At 52.5% G+C, this 24282-nt stretch overlaps 1 protein-coding gene across 1 annotated transcript in view; it reads right to left on the bottom strand.

Moving 5' to 3' along the window:
• The window catches only part of PLXNA4 (plexin A4), a 417569-nt gene that overhangs the window by 60470 nt on the left and 332817 nt on the right, over positions 1–24282 (bottom strand). Inside the window, exons 10-13 of the mRNA XM_032869059.1 lie at positions 13955–14155; positions 7367–7463; positions 6760–6950; positions 3020–3171 (exon numbers count right to left, since the gene is read on the bottom strand). Of these exons, the coding sequence (XP_032724950.1) occupies positions 3020–3171; positions 6760–6950; positions 7367–7463; positions 13955–14155 (641 nt within the window). The remainder of the gene's footprint in view (positions 1–3019; positions 3172–6759; positions 6951–7366; positions 7464–13954; positions 14156–24282) is intronic.

Genomic DNA, 24282 nt, shown 5'->3' with positions numbered 1-24282 from the left:
GGCTTCTAGGTTCTGTGTCTCTCGTAGAGAATTTCTGGGTGAGAGTCCAGTAAAAATATATGCCTTTCTGTCCATAGCATAATTAGTGCATGTTCAGTATAAAGAAAAAAGAGAAAGTGCATAAAAACACTTGTTATACAGACACCTCCACCCACCCCATTTGAACCACCCAGAAATATCCACTGTCAACATTTTGGTGATCATGTTTTCAGTCTTGTTTTTCTTTTACAGAATTCACTAGAAACTCTCTTCTGTTTGGTGAATGATGTTCTCACTAATATACTTTGAGCATGTACCCGGCCATGATTCTTCTGCAACATCAGATTTAACTGCTACATAATTTACTGTCCCATGCATGCACAATAATTGAAGAATTGATTAATTCCCTATTTTAAAATACACCAATTGCTTCTGCATTTCCATGATTACAAATAAGGCCAAAATAAGTATTCTTGCAAAAAAAATTTGTGCATTCTGGTTATTTAAACAAAGTTCTAGAAATATGACAACTAGGCTAAAGATTTTCGGTCCACATTTCCAAATTGCCTTCCACAAAGCGTGTCCAATCTACCCTCCGAGTCTGAGTGTATCATGTGCTATTTCTCACGCTTCTCCTCTGCACTGGGCATTAACTTTTTAAAATTGTTCCCCATTGTTCTGATTTTCATTTCATTGATTACTAATGCTATTTAACTTTTTTATATGACTTTTGATTCTTTGTCTTGTGAGTTGCACACTCACACTCATTCATGCTCTTTGCTCATTCCGTGATATTTGCCTTTTTATCTATGGAACCTCTGTATGTTAAGAAAAAGCATGTATTAACTGTCATAAGGTATAACGAGAGTTCATCACTCATATTTTCCTTTGCTTACAATGATTTTTGATGTATAAATGTTAAGTTTTAGATACTCAGATCCCCTAATCTTCTTCTTTATCACTTTTTTCTTTTGCTGTTATACTTAGAACAGATACAATTCCCTTACTTGAAATCAGATAAATTCTCACCTGTGTTTTCTTCTTAATCATTCCTTACATTTATTCTTTTCACTTAACTCCTTAATTGGTCTGCAATTTATTTTGGTGTATAATGTGAAATGAGGGTCTGATACTGGTTTTTGTTGTTGTTTTTGTTTTTTTTCCAGAGAGTGAACCCCCACTGCTATTGACCAATCTTTCCTTTCCGTGCTGATTTGAAACGTCACCCTTATCACACACTAAATTTTTATGTATCGGGATCCTTTTCTGGGTGTTCTATTTCCTTTCACTGATCTAACTAGTACCATGATAGTTCAATCATGTGACTTTATAATCATATATTTTCTATTTGGCTATGCAGGCCCAGAGTAGGGCATTTTAAAGTTCCCCAAATCACAACGGCCTAATAGCAGCTGGCTTGGGTTTTGTTCTAGGAAGGACTCTGAAAGTCGAAGGAGCCACGGAATAATGTTTGGGCAAATAAGCCATGAGGGACCAGGGAGGTGAATTCCTTTTTTTTCTTTTTAAAACAATTTTATTTATTTATTTGACAGAGAGAGATCCCAAGTAGGCAGAGAGGCAGGCAGAGGCGGAGAGAGAGAGGCAGGCTCCCTGCTGAGCAAGGACCTCCCCCCTACCAATGCGGGACTCTATCCCAGGACCCTGGGATCATGACCTGCGCTAAAGGCAGAGGCTTAACTCACTGAGCCACCCAGGCGCCCCAAGAGGTGAATTCTATCAAGAATAGATCCTTCAGGGGCGCCTGGGTGGCTCAGTGGGTTAGACGTCTGCCTTCAGCTCAGGTCATGATCTCAGGGTCCTGGGATCAAGTCCCACATCAGGCTCCTTGCTCAGCAGGGAGCCTGCTTCTCCCTCTCCCTTTGCCTCTCCCCCCAGTTTGCTGGCTTGTGCTTGTGTGTCCGCGTGCTCTCTCTCTTTCAAATAAATAAATTCTTAAAAAAAAAAAAGTAGATCCTTCAGTCATAGGCTCTACTAAGAGTGCTTGAGGAAGCTGTGGATGGAAATCAGATAGTGGTATCGATGGTTCCAGAATCATTAAATCAGGGCAAGACCCAGGACAGGTAAGCTACACTAACATACTTAAGGAAGACCTAAAAAGTGTCAGTAACTTACTTGCACAGGGGACAAGAGGCAAGGTGTCGTGCTGGGAGGGGCAGCAGAGATGGTATGGAATATAGATTCTGTTGTGCTGGTAAACATTTCACGGTGTGTTTGCTGGGCTGGAAAATTTGTGTTTACTTATTTACAAGGCAATGATACGTGACTCCCACACCTCCTCTAACAGGTGGGCCGAGAGGTGAAGGTCGCTCATGGGATGACCCACTCTATGCTCCGGCAGCCTTTGCATTGGAGAAAAACCACCCAAATGCTTCCAGGCTGGAATGGGGGTGGGGTTTCCTTTTCAATCTCTGCAGAAAGTAGCAGAGTCTTAGCTTCTTCCATAATTGGAGGACAGGAGTGGGGACTTAGAGACAGCAGGGGATAGGGAACTGAACTCACACTTCCCTTGCAGATTTTTTTTTTAAGATTTTATTTATTTATTTATTTGACAGAGAGAGAGAGAGAGAGCACAAGCAGGCAGAGAGGCAGGCAGAAGCAGAGAGAGAAGCAGGCTCCCCACTGAGCAAGGAGCCCAATGCGGGGCTCGATCCCAGGACCCTGAGATCGTGACCTGAGCCGAAGGCAGCGGCTTAACCCACTGAGCCACCCAGGCACCCCTCCCTTGCAGATTTTAATTTTGCTTTGTCTCCTCACTCCCCATAGCCACACCCCAAGGAGGTAGCATTACTGTTCTCTGCCCTTCAGGCCTCCTGTCCCCTTCTCCTTTCTATAGTTGCCGATATGGCAGCTAGCTAGTTTGAGGGCCGCGGGGGACACTAGAATGTTAAGGGGATTCTACTCCCACCATATGCCAACGGTCTCTAACACGGTTTGCCATTGGCAGTCAGTGGTTGGCCAGGGAAGGCAAATCAACACCAGACGGCAGCACCTCCCTGAGTCTCACGGGACCTCCACTTACTGTTCTGCAGGGATGTAGCCATCCACCAAGGGGCTGCAGTCCACACCGGCCACCTTGACATGGGAAGCGATGTCCCGGAATTCCAGGCCCAGGTTCTCCCCTCGGATGGTGACCTTGGTGCCCCCTTCCCGGGGACCTGTCACTGGAATTATCTGGAAGGAGGAAGCAGTGACTTGGACAGGTACCAAGAGAGAGCCATTCCCCACTTGCTGATCGGGCAAGGAGAGGCTTCTGGCTTTTCCCCACCTCCACGCCATTCCCCAAGTTGGGCCCACATCCGCAAGGGCACCCAGGTCTGGGACCGTCAGTGGCAAGAGTTTCAGGCAGAGCAGTCCGTGTCTGCGTGTGGTATTAGGAACAGTGTTCAAATCCTCTCATTCGCCTTCCTATTTTGTCGACGACATGAGAGGGATGGAAAGTGATCCACACCGTTACCAGGTGATTCATAGAAAATCAAGGAATAAAGCCTTTTGGCATTTGCTTGTCTTGTTCCATTCTGGAGGGAAATGAAAAAAGTCCTCTTAGTACCCACAGCCCTCCACGCTATGGCAATCCACCCAGGTTGCAAGATCCTTCTCAAATGTCCCTTCTCCATAACCAAGTTATCTCTCTCCACTGAAATTTCACTCTTCTTTCCCTGGTAACAATGATTTGTGTCTGATTCCTCATCCAGCAGATCTGGAGTCTCTGAGAGCAGGAATGGTGTCTTACTTCCCGTGGACTTTTCAGTGACGGCACCATATTGATTTCTCGAGTTGTCGTTGGGTTGAAAATCACAACTACCCTGCCTCTTCCCAGATGTAGAAGAGCATTTGCTGCAGCCCCTTTGCCGGCGCTACCTGTCTTGGTTTCTACCAGAGATGGGTTTAATTTAGACTTTACATTCACATACTGGCCCAAATGACTGGCTTTTCTTCCTCAGATGTCACTGTTGGTGTTAAAAACCCACGATGGCGATGCTGGGAATCAACAACCGAGGGGCCTGCTTTGAGCCAGGTGCTACATCCATTTCCCACGATCTAATTAGGACATCCCGCGGCAATGCCTTTAGTGGCAGACAACATTCTACGCCAGCCTCTCCTGGCATTCAGAAGACCAGAGAAGGGCATGTTTCCCATTCCTGGTGTCTCTCAACCCCAGTGCCTGGATCTTGGCCAATGTCCATGGGATCCCAACTGAAGGAGCCTGGACAGCCCACCTCCTAATATTTCCTGCCCACTTCACCCCCAAAGGTCACAGTTGGGTGGGGGGGGTGCACCCCAGAGAAGGGTGGGAGGAGGGAGTAAAAGAAGCCAGGCTGGAGGGACAGCTTTGCTGGGGAAGGTTGTTCACCTACAAGTTAAGACACTTCCTCCTTCTCTCCCATGCATGTTTGTGGGCGAGTGTGCACATGAGTGTGAGGGTTTTCACAGGTGTGTTCCCATGGCAGTGGAGAGACAGGTCCCTTGGACACATGGGCCCATTTCTATGTGAGGGATGTGGGCAGATGGAGGGAGGACTGGGAGGAAGAGCGCATGTCCTTCCCAAATGCCTGCCCAGCCAGTCTCCAAAGCCCCACCAGCCCCAGCAACAGCGAGTGTGTGATATGCTAGCCCTGAATTGTTGTCCTGAAAAAGAAGTTTTATCTCAGGCTCAGTCCTTGGTTCCCCAGGCTCCCCGGAGGGCCAATGCCAGTGTGCCAGTAAATAGCCTCTGTCGCAGGGAGATTTGTTTAATTTGCCACCTCCTCCCTGTGATTTTCTCAGTGTCAGGCCAAGAAGCAGCAAGTCCCACTGTTTTCGGCAGACACACCATTACCAGTCATGCGTGGCAGCCCCTGGGGATGGTTCATGTTAAGGGCTCTGCGGGTGGGGGTGGCTGGGAAAGAGGGGGACTGGGGCACACCCAAGGCCCTCCTTTCCCAGATACTTCTGGAGGTTCAATGCATGTCTTTTGCCCCAGTTTGAGAATTACTGTTGAGATTCCTCCCCAGGCAGGAGGCTGAGGGAAACTCCCCATGTCTGGAAAACCAGGAGTGTGGAGGGTGAAGGGGCTGGAGTAGGGGGCACATACAGAGGGCCATGGACAAGGGTCGGCCTTGCTGGAGGAGGCTGTGTGCTCACATAGGTCAAGCTCCCTGCCTGCGTGGACACATCCCTGCTATGTGTGCATAATCTGGGAGCAGAGGGCTGAGGGCATAGATCTATGGGTGCCTTGCCCCTGTGGTGAAGGAGAGCTCTAGTCAGGCAATCCAGAGACCTGGGAGTCAGAGCCCCTTTGATTTAAGCTTTGGGGAAAGGACATTAGCATCTCTGGGCATGGCCCTCTGTATGGGGAAAGGAGGTTGCTCACCCGGGGTTTGGCGGGCATTCTAGCTTGAATTCCATCCTCCCCAAATCCCTATGCGGGAGCCCTAATGCTCAGTACTTCCAAACATGGCCTTATTTGGAGAAAGGGACTTTACAGAGATCATCTAGTTAACATGAGGTCATTACGGTGGGTCCTGATCCAAGGGGACTGGCATCCTCATATAAAGAGGGAATTTGGACAGAGACACGGGGAAAGATGAGGAGAAGGGACTCGGGGAGAAGATGTCGTGCTGCTGGCCAAGATAGAGGCCAGAGCAGGTCCTCTGCACAGCCCTCGGAAGGGCTGGCCCTGCCCACACCTGGGTCTCAACTCCCAGCCTCCGGAACTGAGAGACGGGGAATTTCTGTCACTGAAACCACTCGGTCTGTGGTACGGCATGGTGACACCCTTCCCTCTTTTTGTCTCTGTTCCTCTCGGCTTTGTTATTAAAATCAGCATTGTGGACACAGAGGGTCCCTCTGTTGACACCTGCACACCTCTTGTTTTACCAGGGGAGCATGGTTGGGGTGCCTGAGGGGGTCGCTCTGCTGAAAGTGGGGAGTGGGGAGGTGAAGACACCAGGTGACCTAAATAAACCTGAGGAGCAGCAATCCTCTTGGCCTAGACGTGGACGCAAACGGCTTTAACAATGTCGAAGATAGACGAGGAGGTTGTGAGATCCCCAGGAGCTGGGCATGGAGCCAGCATTCTGCATGATTCTCTTATCCGGTCCTTGTAATTCCCCTGTGAAATGGAACTTTAGACCCACTGCACAGAGAACAAAGCCGAGACATGATGGTAGTGATGAATTAGCCCTGGGAAACCCAGCAACTAGCTGGCAGAACGGGGATCCCAGCCCTGTTCTCTGAATGTTTAGCTCTGCCCTGCTCCTCCCTGGTCTTTCCTCCATGGCTTGTGTCCCCTGGGCCCTCCTGACCAGCGCTGCAAATCCAATTCTGCCATCTACCCACTTAGGTCTTGCCTTGAACGAGTCTGGGGGGTCTCACCATTTCCACCAGGTCCACCTCTGGAGGGCTGGGCTTTGCGCCCTAAGGCTCCACACAGCCTCTGCTCGTGACTGACTGCTTGGTGAGGTTGTCCGCCTCGTCCCCCAGACTCTTCGAGACAAAGGCACCGTGGCCAGGACTTAGAGTCATGTCTGACACAGCTCACATAGAGACTCCAACAGGACATTTGAGCCCCTCTCTGTTTTCCACCTTCCTTGATAAGGGAAGCAACCACAGGACCAAGCCCACAGCTTCTGGGGAAGCTGGGTTGGAAAACAAGGATGTTGCCAGCCAGCCCTGGTTATCTCTGTGGTGGCTGTCACCATGGCGATGCCTGGCTGGCAGGGCCCCAGCCATGACAGGGCCTGGCTTGGCCACCCAGAGTGGCGGAGGACCCTGGCTTACCTCTGTGATGCGCGGGTTGGTGCACCTGCTGTTGGCGCCCGACAGCTCCAGCCACTGGCTCTCGTGCACAGGGCAGTGCTGCCGCAGGGTACACTGGCCCTGGCTCTGGCACCAGCCGCACTGGAAGTCCGGGTCCGCCTTGAGGCACAGCCCGCAGCTCTCCCGCATGGCTCCACACTTATAGAGGTGAACTGCGGGCGAAGGGCAAGAGGTACTTTGGGGTGAGAGCAGGAGCCGAAGGGGCTGGGACCGCGGACAGGAGTGCAGTCCCGGCCTCAGAGGGTGAGCCACGAACAGCCTGGTTCCTTCAGCCACTGTGACCCAGAGAAGACCACAGGAGAACTTTGGGGCACGACCTCGAAACTGGACTGGGAAGTGAGGCTCCCTCCAGAATCAGCAGGGCTCTTTCCGCGGGTCCTGCTTGCTCGGCCCCTCCCAGAGCCACCGCCCACTGGTCAGTCCAGGCCTGGGAGGCCTGGGAGCAGGGGAGAGGCGAGGAGGGCAGGCTCAGAGCCGGAGGGAGGGATGGACTCGCAGGTGCCCTCGAACGCAGAGCCGCTCCCTCCGCCCGCCCTGCCTCCCCGCCGCGGCCCCCTTCCTCACTCACCTCTGTTCTGAGCTGGGTTGTCGATGCTGAAGTGCCCGTTCCACACGACCGTCAGCTCCACCGGCAGGTTGTTGATCTCCATCCCTTCATAGGAATACTGCCGCCAGGTTGGGGGTAGGAACGAAAACAAGCTTGGGTCACAGAGATTCCTAGGGAGAGCTGCCTCTTCAGCCAGGGCCCCCAGGGGCGCTCCGGGGTACGGACCTGCGGAACTGTGCGTCTGTCGAGCGCATGCGCGGGCGCACACGCGGGGTGGTGTGGCTTGTGGCGCGCTGGGGGTGAGGGGGCGGGATCCCAAGGCAGGGGAGGGGCAGGCCTGGATGGGATACCCGTTGGGAAAGTGGGTTCCCTAAGCAGATGAGAGCAAGCTACTTGTTCCCCGTCCGTGGAGGCTGGCTCCCACCAGCTGGGATTTCCCAGTGTCCTCCCTCATTGTCCAGGGGGGCCCCCGCCATTAGGCCCCCACCAGGCCCTTGATTCATTTGGGGAACTTTAATTTCTAGGTTAAGTTCACAGGGGGTGGGTGCTTTATCAAAGACCTGGAGAGGGCGGATCGACTCCCAATCGGGGGCCATGGGTACAGGCACTAGAAACCAAGGGGCTGCACTCAGGGGCTGAGCTGATGGAGGGGAGGAGAGAGGGGACTGGGTGGGGCTTACAGGTAAGAAGGGAAATCCCGTGGACGCCCTGGGTGCCAAACCTGGGAATCTGGGTTGAGACTCCAAAGGCACTGGCTGGCTGGAAGAGGCCAGGCCTCAGCTCTGTGGCTGCCCACGGAGGAGCTGCCTCTATGCCTTCACAGGGTCTGAGCTGGGCCCTGCTTCCTTGCCCTGCTCTCCTCAGAGTCAGTGCCCCACCTGGCTGGGTCTCTGCCTTGGGACTGAGTTGGGGGGGCAGGGGGAGGTGGGCAGAGGGGAGAGAGGGTTGAGGGGGACATGCCAGCCCACCAATGTCTGCCCTCTGATAGCAGACACTTCTCAACCTCCAGAGAAGGAGGGTAGGTGGCAGGAACTCTCAACATGCCCATGGCAGCATTTCCAATTCCTACCTGGTGATTTTCTCATTATTCCACCAGATTCTGCCCTCCACAGGGGGTGGATGGAAGAATGGGAAGGAGACAGGTTTTCCGTCAAGGAGCGGCTGAGGGCTCACAATTTGCTAGAGGGGTTCAGTCCAGGAGACCTAGTTTGAAGTGGGGCTTGCAGAGCCAAAGACTCTTAACTTAGTTGAACTTTGGAGGGGCTGGGCGTTGGGGGGTGTGAGGGATATTATGGAGGCAACAGACATCTCCTCCTCAGGGCTGGCCCACTGCTAGTGCCCCACTAAGATGAAGGGCAGCTACAGCACCCCAGGATTGCACAGCCTGGGGGAGGTTCTCGGGGCCTGTCCCACAGCCTCTCCCCCTGGATGCTATTCATAGAGGTTTCTAGAGGGGATGCTTGGAATCCCCAGGGAAATTGCCCTAATTCCTGAGTTACAGCACATGCTTCAATGGGACGATGCCATGAGGCTGTCCTTACACACAACATCAGCGTAATCACATCCAGCCTTCTTCATCTACCTGAACACTACCAGATCTTTCCTTAACTCCCTGGAGAAACGTGCCTAGGCCAGGGAGCCACGTTCAGGGTTTCCCCCACTGTGATGGTGGTTCGCACTGTACCATGCACCCTCTCATAGACTCTCTCTTGTGACCCATGACACCTGGGCCAGGACCAAGGTCTGGGCTCAAGCCATGGAATAAAGCAAAGCTCCGAGCCCTACAGAAACAGCAGTGGGGCCTTGGATGAACGCTTAACTCAGCTGGTGATTCACAAACCTTTAGCCACGTAGAGCAGTAATCAGCTCCCCAGAGATTTTGTTCTTGCTTCTGGGTCAGACTAGGTCGCTCTAAGGCGTCCTGAGCTTTCTCGCAAAACCTCGTCCTCTCTGGACTGGTGGTCCTCAGAGGGGGATGTGGGCCCCATCCCTGAGAATCATTTAGGGGGCCTCCATGCAGATCCCAGGGCCTCCCCCTAGACCTGATGGACTGGGAGATGGGGATGCATTTCAGACAAACCACTCTAGTGACTCTGGTGTTGCACAGAGCTAGAGAATCCCTACTCCCTGCAGAATGGGTGTGCACAAGGGGTGTGCAGGAGTAAGAGATGGGTGGGGGAGAGGAGGTAGAGAAGGGGAGAGGGAGAGAACACCTTTCCAGATTTCCCTCCCATCCCCTCTTCTAGCCAAGTTCCACTTCCTCTCCTTCCAATCTCCCTCCTTCAAAGCCCCAGGGCAGGTGCAGGAAAGGCTGGCTGCAGGCTCTTCTGGCCTCTACTCTAGGAGGGATGCTGGAGTGGGGTGTGGGTAGGGGGTAAGTCAGGACCCATACCTGGTTCCTGCTTCTCAGGCTGGGATGTGGTCAGGTCTGTGGAAGCAGCAGGTGGTGACCAGCGGCCCATCAGCCAAAAACCAATACCTCCTACGGGCCTTTCTCAGGAAGGCCCTGAAATCCCCCAGAGAGCAAGGCAAGAAATTCTGCGTATGTGTGCATGCGTGTGTCTGGGTACACAAATGAGTTCACACGCAGCTGGCCTGAGAAGAGCTAAGAGCACAAATCTGTATGATCTGTGTGTTCAGACATGTGTGCACAGGCATGTGCACACACACACGACCGCAAAGAGATTCTGCAGGGACCCCCTATGGGCATGTGAGCTGATGATGTAAGTCTTAGTTTCCCCATATGTCAGGTGGGATTAGAAACAGTGCATACGTAACGGGACTCTTCGGAGGGTGGGAGGTAACCGTCATTGCTCCGAGCACAGCCCCTGTCACATAGCCGGAGTGCTCCAATATTACTGTGTTTTATGTCTATGAGTATACATTTGGGGATGCCGTCCAAAAATATGTTTGTGTTTCCTGTGTTTATGTTTATGTGAAGTAATAATAGCAGACACTTATGGAGTGTTTACACACCAGACCCTCGTACATATGGAGACGTGTGCATACAAGAATGCTTATGTGTTCTGGAGTGCATGTGTGTGTTTACATGCCTTCACTTTTTGAGGAAAATGGAAAATCAAAGACATCAAGGCTCAGAATATGCCGGGCATGGCTTTATCATTTTATCACCCATTCCAGGGATCCTGACTATGAAATATTATAGAAGTCATTAACCCTGGGTTCTCCCCACCACCCCCACCGTCTCTAGGGAGGTCACTCTCATTCCTGGAGGCTCTCTCCCCAGGACATGTGTTCTGCAGGGGGAGGGGGCCGGCCGACAGCTGGGGAGCCTGGACCACTGGCTCCCATCCCCCAGGACTCCCACCTCTGCTGCACTTAGCATTGACAGGGCTCTCTGTAATCAGCGGGCAGTTAATCTGCACAAAACCCAGAGCTGAGGAGAGAGTGTTTCAGGCTCTCCGGGGCCAGGAGGTTAAGTGTCTCAATCAAGGTCCAGCACGCCACAGCCCAGCTCGGGGGTGACGTTGCTCATTACCTTGGGAAAGCGTGAACCTCTACCTTGGAAAGCAAAGACAAGACCTATATAATTCGGATGTTCTTTCCTCAAACTGTTCCCTATTCTGAGCTCTGAGATATCGTGTTGAAAAATGCTACCATTCGGGAGGACAGATCTGAACAATGGAAAAAAGAAACATGTGTATGCTTCGTGCCCCTCTCCAGGACCCTGGAGGGCTTAGCAGACCCACTGCCAGCCATGTTCTAGGAAAGCAGAGTGGTGGCGGTAGGGGCAAGTAACCTCCCCACTGGTCTCTTCATCCTTGTTTTGCAGGAGGTAAATTGGGACACCAGGAGAAGATGGGAGGCTACTGTGGGCTGGTGGGAGCCGGGCCTAGAGCTGGCTGCCCCCTGCGGCTGACGTGCTCTCCTGATTGCCAGTGACTGGGGGGGGCGGGTCCTGGGCACTATTATTAGTAGCACTTGTCATTTCCCTGGAGCCTTGGTCTAAAGGAGGCCAAGAAGCCCCACAGTTGCTCCTCCCTCTGACTGCTGCCTGTGAGCTGCCCTGTTTTCCTCCCACGGCCCCTCCCCCAGGGCTAGGGCAATGGCCCTGAGCCTGTCCCTGAAATGTGGTCTGGAGGTGACCGGCCTGTCCACCCAGCCCGGGGTCACACCCACGAGGAGTCTTCTGAGGCTCTTTTCCTTCTCTGCTCTCCTCTGAGACCTCTTTGTCACCCACCTTCTTCTACTCTCACAAACCCAGGGTTTCTATTAGATCCCCCCACCCCACTGACCAATTCCAGAAGGCTCAAGAACGGAGGAAGTGGAACAACAGGACTCCTCCCACAGTCCTCTCCGAGGCGCATCAGGCCTCGTTCCCAGGGATGGCACTCAGGCTGGGTAAAAAGAGCTCAGTTGCTATTTCTTGCCCAACCTTTGATGGGGGTGGGGGTGTGTGTATGTTATGAAGCTGGATTCAAGTTCTGAGTTGGCTGCTTCCTTGCTGTGTGACCTGGGGCTGGTCACATTGCCCTCTCTGGGCTGCAGAGATCCCTTCTGTCACAGAGTCAAGTACAGACACTCTCTCAGGTCTTTTCCTGCCCTGATACTATGTTGTCCTCCATAACTATGGGAAAGGAGGCTTGGCCCTGCCTATGACCTTGAAGTGTTTTAAGGAAGTCCCTGGGCGGTGAGTGGCATCCTGGCCCAGACCAGCATTTCCACTGGGATCCCTGCAAAGAGAGGCTTCTGGGAAAAGTCAGACCTGAGCCCTTCTGGACTGCATGATTCCAGGGGGTCCTGGGAGTTAGAGGTGACCTTTCCTGGAATCTACCCTTTGTGGGGTACACCCCTTGTTGCCTCCATTTCTAAGACCTTAAAATGATACAGAAAAAACTTGCTCATCACCTTCCTCACAAGGGTATTGAAATTAAAAAGGCCAAGCTGCTTTGGGAGCAGTGACCTTATGTCCTGTGAACAAGCCCCTGGTGGGTGGGGGGCCTCAGATGCTGGCACAGGTACCCCCACATGGTACCCTGGACAAGGGGACCCATCCACCTGTCAGGGCTCCATTTTGTGCCTTTGTCTACAGGAGGCTCCAACACTGCCCCCACAGTCAGGACAATGTGACCCCGAGTGGGTTCATTCACGGAGTCGGGCTTCACTCGGAGTGCTGCGGACAATGGGTCCCAAGGCACTGAGTTCTGACGAGAACTTTATAGGATGAACTCAGGAGGCAATATGGGGAGGACCTCATCTATTCAGCTGAGCCTGATGAAGCCCGGGGCCCGCAAGGCCCAGTCTTGTATTTTCTCGGGAAACAGGGGCTCAATCATCAGAGGCCACAACTCTATCCTCCCTCCTGACACCTCCGGGACCGGATTCCCTGGGGCAGCGTCTCTGACAAAACAGACTTTCCTCTGTGGCCTAAACCCCTATCTGTCCTCCACTGACTCACATGTGGGGCTCCGGCTTTTTCTTCCCACACAAACTCACTTATTTGGGAAAGAAGCACTTGAGCCAAACCCTTGAGGCTGGTCTGGTTGGCCTCAGGATTTATGAGGAAACAGGAGGTGTTTAATATCCCATTTGCTTGCAGGTTTAATCTGGAATGCTGCAGAAATCTGCCAAACTGCCTGGCTGCCAGGACAGGGGAAAGATGTGCATGTGGGAGCTGTGGGGAAACATCTGGAGTTCCTGAGGCTGGGCCATCAATTGTTAGTTCCGTCCCTGCAATGCTGAGTGACCATGGGCAAGCATGTGTGCCTCTCTGAGCTCCATTTACTCCTAAACTTTTTCCTGCAGGGAGAGTGAGGTGCACCCATGAACTGCTTTGTCCAGTACTCTCCTGGGTGTACATCACATACCCAAATGCAGTCACCATATACGAGTCCCCAGCAGCAACGGGAAGGGTGAATGGGAGGCAGAGGGACATAGGAGGAGACCCTGAATCCAGCCCGGCCCCTCAGCTAGCTGGGAGACCTTAGTGGGGCACGCTGCATGGTACCCAGGAGTCAGGCGACAGCCGGGGGTTGCTGGCCCGTCGTTGGTGGGGCACGGGCCTGTTGTGGATTCTCTAAACACTGGGCAGGTCTGTGCTGATCTGAGCAGCACCCTTCTGGCTAGTTCCCTCCTGTTCCTCTGCTCCCTTTGCAGGTGTCTAGTCGGTCTCTGGAGCCTCTGTGCTGGGGGATGGCCTCTGTGTATGTCTAAAGGTAGTGGTGGGCCTTTGCAGTGTCGAAGGAGGCACAGTGGTCAGCCCTGGCGGGAGGGCAGGGGCCCAGGGACTCCAGAGCATGTCTCAGGAACGAGGATGGACGCGAGCCTAGGATGCCCTGTAAATACCTCTGCCCACAAACAGTGCTCAGCAGCCCCGGGGCTTGTCCCCAAGCCACTGCCAACATTTGGTGACCTCAGAGCCCAGAGCACTCTGCTGGGGCGAGCGTCTGAGGCTGCACGGGGCAAGCAGGGTTGGAGGGAGCAGTTGCACAGGGGGGGGCTGGACTGTTCTGTGGGTGTTTGGAGAAACCCTGCCGAGCTGAGCAGACCTGGCTCTGGAGAGGAACAAGGGAGGGGGGGAGGTGGGCGGGGCCGCTCGCAGAGGCGGGGGCTCAGGAAGCCCGGGAGGGGGCGGGGCGGGGCACTCACGGAGGTGTTCTGGCACTGCACGCTGGAGCTGTTGAAGCGCAGGGCGGGCACCCTCTGCTCCACGCCCTGGATGTTGAGAATGCATTCGTACCCGCGCTGCCCGGACTGCGGCTGCGGGAGGTTCTTGGCCTTCAGAGTGATGGGCTTGATCACCTCCACCGGCACCAGGAGCTTGTCCACTCGCAGCAGCTGGGGGCAGTCCTGGAGAGACAGCACAGCTCGGGCTGGGGAGCGGGAAGCGGAAGGCGCAGGAGCTTCTCCACACACAGCCCAGATGTCTGCCCTGCTCCGCCTTCCCTCGGAAACACCCACAGAAGGTTCTAGACACTGCTGCCCATCCCTGGCCTCTATATGAGAGGGAACGGGTCCGAGAAATCCCAGATCCCAGTGTCACCGTCTGGGGGGGCACTTCTCACTGAGGTTGTCCCCTGCCCTCTTTGGGTTCCATTTTAATGCCCTCCAGACTCTGACACTCCGACACCCTCCAGACTCTGACACTCCTAGCCCCCCTGCCACGCTAGCAGAGACAGACTCTGCTGCTAGGTGTCCCATGCCCCACTTTGGGCTGATGACCCCTGTGCTTCAGTCCTAGGCTGCCAAGAGTTGGGACCGAGACACGCACCAGAGCAGCTCTGCAGTGAGCCCTGAGCCCCAGCTCTGGAAGTTGGGTCTTGACCACAGCAGGAGGGCCCGGGATGGTGTTCCATGCATGGCTGAGTTTGGCAGTTGGGAATGTTTGGGAATGAGCTCCAGAGACCTTTTAAAATCCAGAAGCTTCTGACTGCACTCTGCAGCTCCTGACCCTGAGGAAATGCCCCTCAGAGCAGACGCACATGGGGCACCTCTTGGATGCTAGTGAATGAGCACACATCCTTCAGGCTGGAGTGGGGCCCAGAGAACCTTGGGGGATGGAGAAAATGGGCCCTTTTCTCCTGAGGTCATCAGCTATGTCCAGGGAGGGCTGTGGGGAAAAATGAGGTCAAATACAGAGTGTGGGTGCTCTGCCCTCTGTCTGGAGGTGGGGGCTGATACGTAGCTGGATTCTGAGGACCTGGGTGGAGAAGAGTCAGTAATGCCAGGCCTGATGGGCATGGGCAGGAGTGAGGCCTTCTGCAGACACAAGCAGGGCCTGGACCCCCACCCTCCCTACCATGTCAGGCAAGTCCCAGCATCCCGCAGATGACTCCCGTTATGGCACTGTTTGGGTCATGCTGAACCAGATGGCTTCTGGGCAGGCTGGCCATCAAAAGCAGGGTGCACACAGCCTTCTAAGGATGCAGCTCTGGGCAGGGGCTGCTGGCCTATAACCCCAGCCCTCCTCCCCAGCACAGCAAGGCAGAAAGGAGCTGTGGGCAAACGCTAGAACGAGGAGGGTCTCAGGCACTCAGGTAGCTGGCAGCTGTCCCTCCTGGTCTGCAAACAAACAGGAGCCCCTTCTGTCATTAAAAGTGGGGAGGGAGACGACCCGCACTCTAGTGCCCGCCACGCTTCTGACAATTTATGGAACCCTGAGCACATCACACCCCTACTTGGAGACTCAACTTCCTTATCCCTCAGTCAGATGGGATCCAAGGACCCATTCAGCTCTTCCCAGTCCTGGTTCCAAGATTTGGGGTGGTCTCACCTCTGCCCTTCCTGATTACCCTGGGGCCTTACTACAGGGGAGCAGATGTCCCAGGCCCACTCAACGAACCCTTTCCCTCCTTCCGGGTGCCCGTACATTTATTCTGCAAAGCAGCTAGCAGAGGCCCGGCAGACCCAGCTGTCTCTCACTTCTGGATATGTCCCCCAAAGAACTGAAAGCAGAGACTAGAACAGATCCTTGTTCACTCCTGTTCATAGCAACATTACTCACCACAGCCAAAAGGTGGGAGCCACCCAAGCGTCCATCAGCGGACGTACGGATAAGCAACACATGATATATACTGACAATGGAATACGATTCTCTCTTAAAAGGAAGGAAATCTTCACACACATTACAGTGTGTCTGAATCTTGAAAACATTATACTAAGGGAAATAAGCCAGTCACAATAGGACAACAGATCACAAGATTCCACTCATATGAAGCACCTAGAATAATCAAATTTATAGAGACAGAATGGTGGTTTCTGGGGAGTCAGTGTTTAACAGGGACAGGGTTTTGGTTGGGGACGATGACAATGTTCTGGAGACGGATAGTGGCGATGGTTGTGCAACAGTGTGAATGTGCTTAATGCCACCGAACGGTGCTTAAAACTTGTCAAGATGGTAGGTTTCATGTGTGTGTTCTTCCACAATTAAAAATCAATGAAAACACAGAGGAGCAGCAGGAGGGGAGAAGGAGGGGAGCAATGAACTGGGCATGTGGCCTCGGGGTGCCACATGCAGAGAGTCTTAACAGCTCCATCCTGTGCCCTCACCTCAGCAACCTCCCACCCCCCTCGCCCCCAGCACCAGCCCCAGCAAGATGAGAATGCAGGACCCAGAGAAGACAAGAACGATTTAGTGGATAAGACGACGGGCAGGACGTGTGATGTTGGAGAATCAAGAGAGAAGTTCTATGAAAAGCAGGGAGTTTCAAGCCAGAGGGTCCTGACTGCACTTTCTCCTTTTCCTGAGGCCCTGGGGCAGGTCTCCTCTGCCTCAAGCATTCCCAAGCCTGCCCTCCCCTCCTGCTCCATCCACATCGGCACTGTCAGGGAACTGGGTCTATGGTTGTATTTGAAGGAAGAGAAGTCATGCATGGCTGGCTCCCACTGCCTACAGCAAAATGTTATTCCCATCCATGAACAATGCTCAGGAGATGTCTGGAATCTGGGAGTCCTCTGGACCAACCTAAAGGATCCACCCCACTTTGCAAAGGAGAAATTGAGGCAGGGAGTGGAAACATGGCTCCGCGTCAGTAGATGTGTGGGCAGCTGAAGACGGTAACTGCCAACCCACTCTCTCTCCTCCCCTAAATGAAAGAGGCAAGTTCCTACTGGTAGAACAGGGCCCACTCACGAGGAAGTGGTGGGTCTGGAAGGATCTCCCGGAGGTCCCGCTACACCCTCCTATGGGACTGGGACGTTGCCTGGGGCTGGGCTGCTCCTAGTCCAGGATGTGGGCAGACCCGTAAGCCTCTCTTCCCCCGTAAGATTCTCACTGAGGCTTGGCGTGCGTTCTTTAATGAGTCCTGATTGCCAGTGGCCCCATAAAGGCCTAGTTTGCATATAAAAAGGTTGGCAGGTCTGAGAGAAAGTTCATTAATAATAATTGGAGAGGCCCACGGCTGGGCCGGGCCCATTTTCCTCTGGTGGCTCTGATGGTTGATCCCAGTGTCCCTCCTAATTGAAATGTAAAATGGCAATTTTTCTCTAGGCAGCAAGGCATGAAGGGACGGTCGCCACCACACTGTCCCTTCCTTCCACCCCGCTTCTCAGATCCTGACCTGCCTCGCCTCGAGATTCCAGGTGTAAAACCACCTCTAGGGCCGAGGCTCGTGGGAAGTGGCAGAGAAACCATTGTTCTCTCTGAATTGGGTCCCAAGACCTCACTTCCAAGCACCTCCACCAAGGCCTGGGGCTCAGACAATCACCTTTGAGAGTCCTTCGCTAAACTAGCTGGGGAGTCTCGAAACAGAAGGCAAGCCTGTCTTCCTCCTGCTCATTTCAGAGCCTTAAAGCGCTCTAATCATTGCTTGGCTTAATTCTAAGTGGGGATTAAAAACTCCTCCTCCAAAGAGCTTTTGGTGTGTGTGGTGGAGGGGTGCAGAGGTAGTTCCCATGAACTACCACCTATAAAGCATCTGATACAGAGGGAACAAGCATTCAACAAATGTTTGCTTCTCCTTGTCTCCCACTGCCCAGTTCAGGCTGCACCTGTTCCCCCATCTACTCCCTGTTCCTACATCACTGCCGAAGAGCCCATCTCCCCCACTCCCCCCTCTGTGTGCTTTTCCACCAATACCCCATCAGCTCCCACAGTCCAGCTTTACCCCCTTCTAGGCTTCAGAGCCTGATGACTTCAACAGCTCCAAATGTCCCAGACAGAAGGGAACAGGGACAGAGGCCCCGTGTCTGTCCACTGCTTTTCTAACAACAGTCCCCACTTCTGGAAGGTGACAGCCTACAGCAGCATGTGCTCTGTGCTCTGAGACGGGACCTCTGCCGGCCAACCATGTGGCTTTGGGCAAGTCCCCCAGACATTCTGGGTCTCCTCGGCCACAGAATGAAGAGGCTGGTTTGGATTCAGTGAGTTCTATGGTCCTAGTTCTATTATTAACCCAATAGATGGCCTGGGACACACCTTTATACAGCCTTTCTGTAAAGGCTTTCTAAAGCTCAGTTTTCCCATCTCTAGAACTGATCTAGCTCTGGGTGTGACATTCAAACACAGATCAGCTGCACAAACACTGGAGGGGGCTGGTTGGTGAAGGGACCTTCTGGAAGGGGCCATTTATCTCCCAGTAGGGAAGTATTTTAATATTTAATAACTGGCCCATGGCTACCTGGTACAGTCTTAGGCAGTGAGTGGTGCTCTCATGATTCTAGCACAAGGGGTTCATGGATTCCATCCACTGAGCAATCTACCCCCTCCATCACCTTCCACGTGCTTTCCTGTTTGCTATTTTGTTTCATAGCCCAATACGTCTAACTGCCCCCACGTTCATGACAAAGGAACCAAGGACACCAATTACCTCATTCAGTTCCCACAATGATGAACAAAATGTTTTCACCTGATCATCTTCCTGACTTTTGTCCCCAGATGATGCTCGAGGCCCCCATACAGAATTCCTCAAAGACACAACACTCTTCTCTTTTTCAAGGAAGAGAGTTCTCTGAGCTATCACGTGACAGGGCCAGCTCTCAGAGGTGGAAAGCACCTGCATTTAATAAGATTACGTGGACACAAATGCATACATTCTGAGCCTGATTCCCTTGGAGCCTGTTCTGCCTGTGGCGACACTCTGCAGTCTAAGAAGTGCGGGTTGAGAGTGGCAGTGGTTTGCGGTGCAAGGAAATCTTGAACGTCCTGGCTTTCAGGCGCTGGCTGCAGGGGGGCCCCAGGTCAACTGCCCAGCCCCATGCATGTTTTTGGTTTTCTCCGAAATGCACGCAGAAGTAAAGAGAGCACTGCTAATTCCAGGGAGCGGGAATATCATGCCAAAGTATGAAAGCAAAAAGAGGCCTTTGCATCCGCCGTGTCCAGCATGCCAGTGGCGGCTTTATACAGAGGTTTTAATGCGTATTTAAATAATTGAACAAGGACACGAAGCATGCTCCTGAGCTGAGAGAGAAAACACTGCCCTCAGGGCTGGTGCTGCCTGGGGAATGGGGTGGGAGGTCTGTGGATTTACAGCCCCTGGTGTGTGTACATGATGAGGTCCCTAACTCTCTGGTTGTTACAGCAAGACTGGGGAACTGTGAAGCTCTAGGGGAGCGCGGGGCAGGGGCGGCACCTAGGGGCAGCGAAGGAATAAATGATTTGCGGGGCACAGCTCTAGCCACGAATGTCACCTCGGCCCCCATCAATTCCAAAGAAGCCAGCCCTAGCCCTAACCAACCCTCCCTCCTAAATTTACGCTCACCTTCTCAGACCTGTGGCGCCCAATACAAAAATCTAACGCGCCATATATTTTCTTGCTGTTCCCCAAGTTTATAATGCCATTAGTGTGATCTACAATGGGCTGGTTTATGGAGAGAGCAACGTAATAATACAGAAAGGAAATACCCATAACCTCAAGGGGGGGATGGGGCAGACGAGATTGATGGAAAGTGCAATTGTCTGGAGACACAGCAGTCCGGAAATGGAGACCTGGAGTGGGGGAGGGCGCGTGGGTTGGAAGCAAGTTCTTTGGCTATGTTTGGCTTTGTTTTCTCAAAGAAGGGTGAAGGGCATGGCGAGGGTGGTTTTGTTCCCTTGGGTCAGGCCCCAGGAAGGGCTCTTCTTGTCAGAATCACTGACAAGGTAGTTGACCCGATTTTCCTCCAGAGTCCCGTGGGGGGTAAATGACTTTGGGTTGCCCTGTCTCAGTCCAGGGGCTTGGACCCTGCCCACCCTGCCGGCTCTTTGTTCTTGGACAAGACTGACCGTGGGGGCTGGCAGACGTTATGATTCCCATGTTGTCTACAGATGCACGTCTGGGGCGAGGGGGTGGGAGGGAATATGGGAAGAACGTTTCCAGCACTGTTTTGGAAATCAGGTAGAATTCATTTTGCCTCTTCTGATCTTAATGCCTGCTCCCTGGAGGAGATGCTGTTTGAACTTCTAGCAGAGCGGGCCTGTAGGAGCTTTCTCTCCAAGCCCATGCACCGTGGGCCTTCCTAGCAAAGCCCATCTGGTCTGATGCCCAGGGAACAGCTTCAGCAGCTGACTTTGCTTTTTAGTTTAGATGAGAGATAACAGTAAAATCATCTATGGAGGATAAATTCTTGTCAGTGGATTTTCTTTTCCATGGAAGTTCACCTTTCTTCCTTGTGGATCACCGCTATTATGTGTGCGGGCCTGAAGGGGGCTCCTGCCATGGAGCCTGGGGATTCCAAAGCCATTCAGGGACCAGAGCCCCTTCCCACCTGGTAGAGGTGGGGATGTGTCCCTGTTAACAGCTGTCCCCAGGAAAGGCTATTCCATTGGAAAGAAGGAGTCTCTCCTGACTCTGGGAGAACTGGGCCGAGAGCAGAAGACTCACCCCACATCAGCCTTCCTCACCTTCCTCTCTCATTTCTCTTTGGTACCCAGGATCCGGTAGCTGATCTAAAGACCCAGCCTTGTGATTGCGGTGCCATCATTAGTGGAAACAAAATCATTCCTTGTAACTGGAATATAGTTACTACAAACAACATATGTTTATTGGGCATTCTATTTCTAAGAATTGTAATTACGCTAGAATACTTGTCATTAATATAGTTACAACAATGATGGACCAGTGCTCTGTTCCAGACCAATAATTTCACCTGAATGCACTCTTCGTTCGGTGGGGGAAGAGGTAATTCAACATTGCTGGCGACAGTCAACAAAGCCAGTATTGAAACGGGAAGACACAGGGATGAAAGCCTTCCTGGGGATACAAGATGGCGCTGGGGCAATGCAGAGCCCCCTGGCAGTCTCCCTCTTGACTGACAAAAGGACACTCTCTGCGTCCCCACACTCAGATGTTGAAAGGCAATGGAAGCCTGGGGACTTCCAGAAGAATCTCTGGGCCTGACTCCCCCTTTTTCCCTATGGGGATGGGTCAGGGCCTGGATGTCCAGGGGAGCCTCCCACCCTGAGGCCAAGTAGCAGTCACCCTGGTAGATGGGACAGGAGACCACTGCCTGGACCTGAGCACTCATCCTCCAAGACCACTTCTTGGGCATGGACCGCTCCTTGGTGCTTTCCAGCTTCCTTCCACTTACAATTAGAGAACTTTAGAGATCATGGAGACCAACGGTTCCATTTCACCCAACTCTAAATGCAGACTACAGATGTCTTATGCACCTTGGAAGCTCTCGCAATGCCCTGCGTATGGGAAAAGCTCAGGAACTGGGTAATGAAGGATGAAATGTGACCCGTAGGGGAAGCTTTGACTACTAAACTCTTCCCCTGGCAGGAGGAGGGAACCCTTGTGTCTGGGGGCGTCTATAAAATCACCTTTCAAATGTCTGCTTTTCTTCATTTATGCCTTATTCCTGCTATTCTCTCTTCCCAGAAACAAAAATATAGAGAACAAAATAACGACATAAAAAAATAGTCACCTTAATTCCATTAGCAGCCAGGGGCTTTCTTCTCAAGCTCTAAGCACAATGGCCTCCTTCCATGACCCCAAATGGCTGGACCAGTCAAGAGCCCACAAATATTTATTACTTCTTTCCCCTTTGGTGCATTGCCCAGGAAGATGCCACAACCATGACCATCGTGAAGTGGTCAGCTCTGGATTCTTCTCTGTATTATACTCAAAATGGGCCCAGTATTGAGGTGGGAAGAAAGCAGCCTCCAAACATGGACCAGAAACGCAGCCTCAGAGCTTCCCTTTCTTAGATTAAATAAACATCCAGGAAAAAGAAGAGCAAAAGTGACTTCCATTCAGTGATGATGAGGGAGGCATGGCATTCCAAGTTCCCTGGGAGCCTCTCGCTCTAATGGCCTGCCCTGCTCACCATAACACAGCTCAGGTGAAATGGGCAGTGTCTAAGAGTGGTCATGGTAGGTCAGCTCATCACCGCCTCCCATGGGCCATGTTCCTCTAGGCCTCCTTCCTGGGAGCCCAGACATCAGACCCTTGGAGGGGTCCGGCAACCTTTGTAGGTGGGGTGCTGTGCCTGGCTGGCAACATGGGCCCTCCAAGACATCGTCCTCCTACAGGGATCCCTGAAGTGCCCTGGGAAACCTGGTAGGCTTTTGTTTTATTCTCTCCTGGCTCTTTTTTCCTCTTTCTGAGCGGCAGATGCAAGCTTCTTTTATGTATTTAAAAGAAAGAAACTTGGGACAAGAGGAGCAAAGAAGAAAGAAAAAGCAGAAATTTGAAAACCTCCTTCAAGGTAATTAAATGATTAGGGGCCTTTGAAATCCATCAGATGGCTCAATTGTTTCTGCTTTCATCTGGTTCATCCTTGGCCCTCTCCACACATGAAACCTGTGCCAGACACACCAGTCTGGAAAGCTGGAGAGAGGCTGAAAACCTCTTTGTTTCTGCCTCCAGCAAGTAACTTGCAGGTTCCCGAATGAGGTAAGATGTTTCTTCCTGGGCCCTTGGCCCCTAGTCCGGGGGGGGAGGTGAAGCAGACCTTCCTCTCCTGACCACATGCCTCAAGATAAAGGCTCAGGGTTAAGGGGACTGGACAGCATTTTTTCAGGGTCTTCATGCCAGTGGTGTGCCTTTTGCTGTCAAATCCACGTCTGTCCTACTAGCTTGAGATCCATTTCATCTTAAAGAGGAACAGGATTGGTACACAATTAGCTTCACATTCCTTTTTAAAGCCAACATGTAATCTCTTTCCTCCTCCCCATAAAGGGACCATCTAAATCTGGATCTCTTTTTTCGCTTGTGATCAAGAACAGCCATTTCTAGCCATTAACAGACCTTATCCTAGAGGGAGAGGGCTTTACGTCTGGAGATTTCCATAGCCTCTTCTTCCTTCTCTTTGTTTCTCTCTTGTTTCTTTCTGCTTTCCTCCTCATGTGCTGCCCTCAGTAGGACCATCTTCTCCCTGTGAGCACCTCACCACTCCTTGCCTTTACCTCAAAAATCAATTGCCCTGTCCACGCTCTTCCTGTAGACCTCCTGCTCAGCCATCAGAGCCCAGGAAGGTGGGATATAGAGGTTGGGTTTTCTCATTGCCAGGCACAGCTCAGTCACTGTCCCTGTGGGCTGACAGAGCCCCACGCAGCAGGTGTTGGTAGTGGGAAGTACAACCCCCTTCCCTTTCAGCCTCAGACACAAGACAGCTTCCCTCCTGCCATTAAAGGTTTGGCCAAAGCCAGTGTTCCCACGGGAGTAGAAGCCAGGGAGAAGGGGACAAGGGCACTGTGATGGGCCTCTCTGTTCTCACCGTTCCCCTCTTGTCCCCCAAACAGCTTTCATGCTTCCTGCACCAGGACCACGCTCAACTGTCATAGCTATGGGGTTTGCCACACAGTCATGGCACCTGGCTGGGTATGGGAAGGGGCTGGAAGGTATACCCAAGGCTGGGGAAGGGGGTGAAGATGCTGGAAACTGTCTTGGTCCAGTGTTGATGGAGAGAGTGTGGGCCAGGCTGGAGCTCTGCTCCCGCAGTCAGTGGGGTCTAACCAACACTGTGTGTCTGTGTGTGCGTATCTTTCTATTTTAAATAACCACTTTTTAGAGCAACTACTCTGTTCAGTCCTACTGGCCTAATGGATGGAGTCACGCAAGCACCATAATGGCTGAACAACAGCAGACTTTTCCAAAGTATTTTTAAACCCATTATCTTTGAGGTCCTGGCCCAGAAATTCACATCCTAAGAAAGGCAGCAACAGAGCATAGAGTATTTCTATGATGATGATGAATAGTGTTTAAGGATAAGAATAGGTGCGCCCAGGGGCGGGGGACGGGGGGGGTGTAGGGGAAGGGGGGGAGGCTCAGTCCGTTAAGCATCTGACTCTTGGTTTCAGCTCAGGTCATGACCTCAGGGTCATGAGATCCAGCCCCTTGTTGGGCTCTGCACTCAGCGGGGAGTCTGCTTGAGATTCTCTCTCTCCCTCCCCCTATCTCTCCTCTCAGGCCCCCACTCCTTCTTTCTCTCAAAACAAAACAAAACAAAAGGACAACAACCAACGAAAGGATAAGAGTTAAGATTAGGCGAGAATAACAACACAGCTTCTTAGCCATTAGCCAACTCTAGTGATTCCCAAATGGGACTGTGCTATA

This window comes from Lontra canadensis, unplaced genomic scaffold, assembly GCF_010015895.1.
Source record: "Lontra canadensis isolate GAN:19392208 unplaced genomic scaffold, GSC_riverotter_1.0 scaffold2, whole genome shotgun sequence".
Classification (NCBI taxonomy): Eukaryota; Metazoa; Chordata; class Mammalia; order Carnivora; family Mustelidae; genus Lontra; species Lontra canadensis.
The sequence above is the reverse complement of the archived record's forward strand: the minus strand, read 5'-3'. Positions and strand labels throughout refer to the sequence as shown.